Source organism: Penaeus japonicus, unplaced genomic scaffold (assembly GCF_977035675.1).
Source record: "Penaeus japonicus unplaced genomic scaffold, GWHDUDI00000001_assembly GWHDUDI00000040, whole genome shotgun sequence".
NCBI classification, from domain to species: Eukaryota; Metazoa; Arthropoda; class Malacostraca; order Decapoda; family Penaeidae; genus Penaeus; species Penaeus japonicus.
Window position 1 is genome coordinate 4,376,309 of NW_028234442.1, and position 3,259 is coordinate 4,379,567.

General features: G+C 33.6%; 1 protein-coding gene across 1 annotated transcript in view; it reads left to right on the forward strand.

Moving 5' to 3' along the window:
* LOC147466858 (uncharacterized) overlaps window positions 1-2,096 on the forward strand; it is a 4,821-nt gene extending 2,725 nt beyond the window's left edge. Inside the window, exon 5 of the mRNA XM_086533891.1 lies at window positions 1,996-2,096. Coding sequence (XP_086390017.1) covers window positions 1,996-2,096 — 101 coding nt within the window. The remainder of the gene's footprint in view (window positions 1-1,995) is intronic.
* Window positions 2,097-3,259: the final 1,163 nt, after the last annotated feature.

Sequence of the window (3,259 nt, forward strand, 5' to 3'; positions counted from 1 at the left end):
ATTTACAAAGCAATAGTAAGTCGCCTGGTAAAATGCAAATCGACTTTTACCACCGTAGTTTGATGGTAATTCTGGTAGAGCGATTCCGCCAATCCAGCGACCGCCTACATGATTCTTTAGGCTTTTATGCTTTTTTTTTTTTCCTTGACCATTCCCGTGACATGTAAAACAAAGCTGATCCAGCAGCGAGATTTTCATTATCAAAAGATTCCTTCTGTGTAAATTATTTTAGTGTGGCATGTACACCTATTATGATGCCAAATAATGGAACTACTCCTTTCCTATGAAACTGAACAAAATTAAAGAAAATTCACAGAATTAGTGCGAGAATAATGTTCACGCAGCCTAGGGTAAATTTGCAGAAAGTCAGAGGCCATCAAACCTTTCAATGAAGAAGATTCATGAATAGTTTCTAAATAAATATAATAATAATAAACATAAATTTGGTTTGATATTATTATTATGTATTTCTTTAAAGACATCCCTAAGCTATTTGTCAGGTCAAAATCGTCTCCTGCTCAGTAATTGTGGACGTTTTGTATTTTTGCCAGAGGTTCATAGGCGTTGAGGCCACGTTCAATATTTAGTATTGTCCTTTTCCAGAGTTCAGTCTTCAATTATGTCATTTTGCACATTGTAAATTTTTGGTATATGTAATTTTGAAGATGGATTATATATATGTAAACAAACCGTCTCTTCATGATACGAAACTTTCTATTTACTCTATACAATGAAGGCGTATCTCCTGCTCAAATATTATTCTTTCTTTCCTCCTCTTTTCATTTTCTGCTTATCACAATCTACTGTTATATTGTTATATTATAATATTGTTATCATTATGATTATAAATATTATCTTATCATGCATGTTGATAGTGATAGAACTGACTGATGTTCTTACGGTCCAATATTTTTGATACTGTTGCCAACTGCTATTTATTATTACTTTTGTTATTATTGTTATTTATGGTTATAGTTATCATTCATTTCATCATTATTTTTTTTTTGTTTATATTGTTTTCATCATTATCATTATTTTCATCATTATTACCATTATCATCATTATTAAACATAATCATGCGTATTGCTGTAATAATTTTTCTCATTACCATTAATGTATAATCATTATCATCATCATAAACATTGTTGTTATTATCATTATTGTTATCATTATTATTTCTATTTTGATTATTATCAGTATTATTATTTGATTATTATTATCCTTGTTACTATTATCATCATTGTCATTATCACAATCATTATTATTATTATTACTATCATCTTTGTTATTATTATCATTATTGTTATTATTATTATCTTTATTATTATGATTATTACTGTTATCATCATTATTATTGTTACTATCATTATTGTTTTTTATTATCACCATTACTATTATTTACCTTGATATCCTTATTGATATCATGTACCTTGTTCAATCTATTATGGCGCATTATTATCATTATCAACTCCATTATTATTAGGAGCATTCACTGAGTGTCATTAATATTTTCATTATCATTATCCTAAAAAACGTAATCATCCTTACCTCAACCATTGTCATTAACCATTTTTACCATTATTTCATTTCATCCACTTATCAAGAAAATAATAATGAAAATCATCATTATCATGCACGTAAAAACGCACAAACGATAAATTAATTATAGATCAGTTCAGTACATGGCCACTTTGGAACGAACCCGGTATGTTCATCAAGTGGTGACTCATCCTAAAAGTGGAGACCATATGTGTTCAATTTAATTCTTACTCAATGTGGTGGGCAAAGCTACAGCTGGAGAAGAGAAAGAGAGAGAGAGATAGAAAGAGATAGAGAAAGACAAAGCAGAAAGAAAGAATGAGAGTGAGAAGGTGAGAGAAAGAGTAAGAAAGAAGAAAGAGAGAAAGAGAGAGAAAGCACCAGGTGCTGAGATAGAGTGAGAAAGAGTATCCCAGTATCGATATTTCTCTCCAGCCAATACAATGCTCTTTCAAGTGGGTTTAGGGAACATGGCCGCGGGAGCGACTCCTATCAGGGACACAGTGAGGAAGGTGCAAGCAAGTGCAAAGAAGCCCTTTACCTTTGCTACTAGCTAGTAATATATACATGTGCATAAATATATATAAATAAAGGGCTGGTTCGCTTCAGTGCATATCAAGCCCGGTGTAGCATCTGCGTTTCGCAAATCTGGCTTAGCCTTATTCTTTTATATATAATAATATATATATATCTATATAATATATATAATATATAATTATTATATAGATATATTGGTGTGTGTGTGTGTGTGTGTGTGTGTGTGTGTGTGTGTGTGTGTGTGTGTGTGTGTGTGTGTGTGTGTGTGTGTGTGGGATAGTGCTATGCCAGTGGGTCTTTGTCTCTGTGCGAAACATGTGTTAACATGAACATGATGTAAGCTGGGGAAACATGGCGCAACTGTCTGGGCAAGAGGAGCGAGGCCAGGACAGACGCAGTTTGGTGCTGCTCCTGGGAAGACCTCCATTACTCACATTATTATCTTTTTCTCTTAAGTTGGGAAAACATGCAGATCTTATTACACCGGCTCTATTCCTTCGGTTCACACGATTAATCGAATTTCTGTTTACATATTCAACAACCATTGGAACATGTACTTTTCTTTTGTACTATTTATTATCTTTATTCTTACACCCCGGAACTGTTTATCTTTTATAAATGACACGAAATTCTTACTCCTAATCTCTGCCTTTGCCTCGGATAGTTGTTTTTGTTTTATGATAAGCAGTTTTGGTATCTAATTTCTGAATATTTCTGTCAGGGAGCACTTCTCGCCAAAGCTATCGGAGGGAACCATAATTTCAGGGAAAAGATTTGTAATTACTTAATTTTCACGCAGGGCCGGCCCTATGGTTGATGGTGCCCTGAGGAAGCAGATGTTTAGCGTATGATTGTAATAGGAAATACGAGGAAAAAATAAAAGTATAGAATGACAGAAATGAGTTTATTAACCAGGTTGTTGTTTTGTTTTAACAAAAAGTGAATAATGATATTGTTTTTTTATCAAGCTCGATTTTGGACAGTATGAAGAATCGGCCTACCTAAAACATATTTTCTTAGTCTTTAGATCAACATATCTTTTCATGGACTTTCTATATTGAAATTCTTTGCAATATCATACCCTCCTCCTCCTCCCTCACCCTCTCCTCCTCCTTCTTCTTCTCCTCCTCCTCTCTCGCTCTCTCCTCCTCCTCCTCCTTCTCCTCCTCTCTCGCTCTCTCCT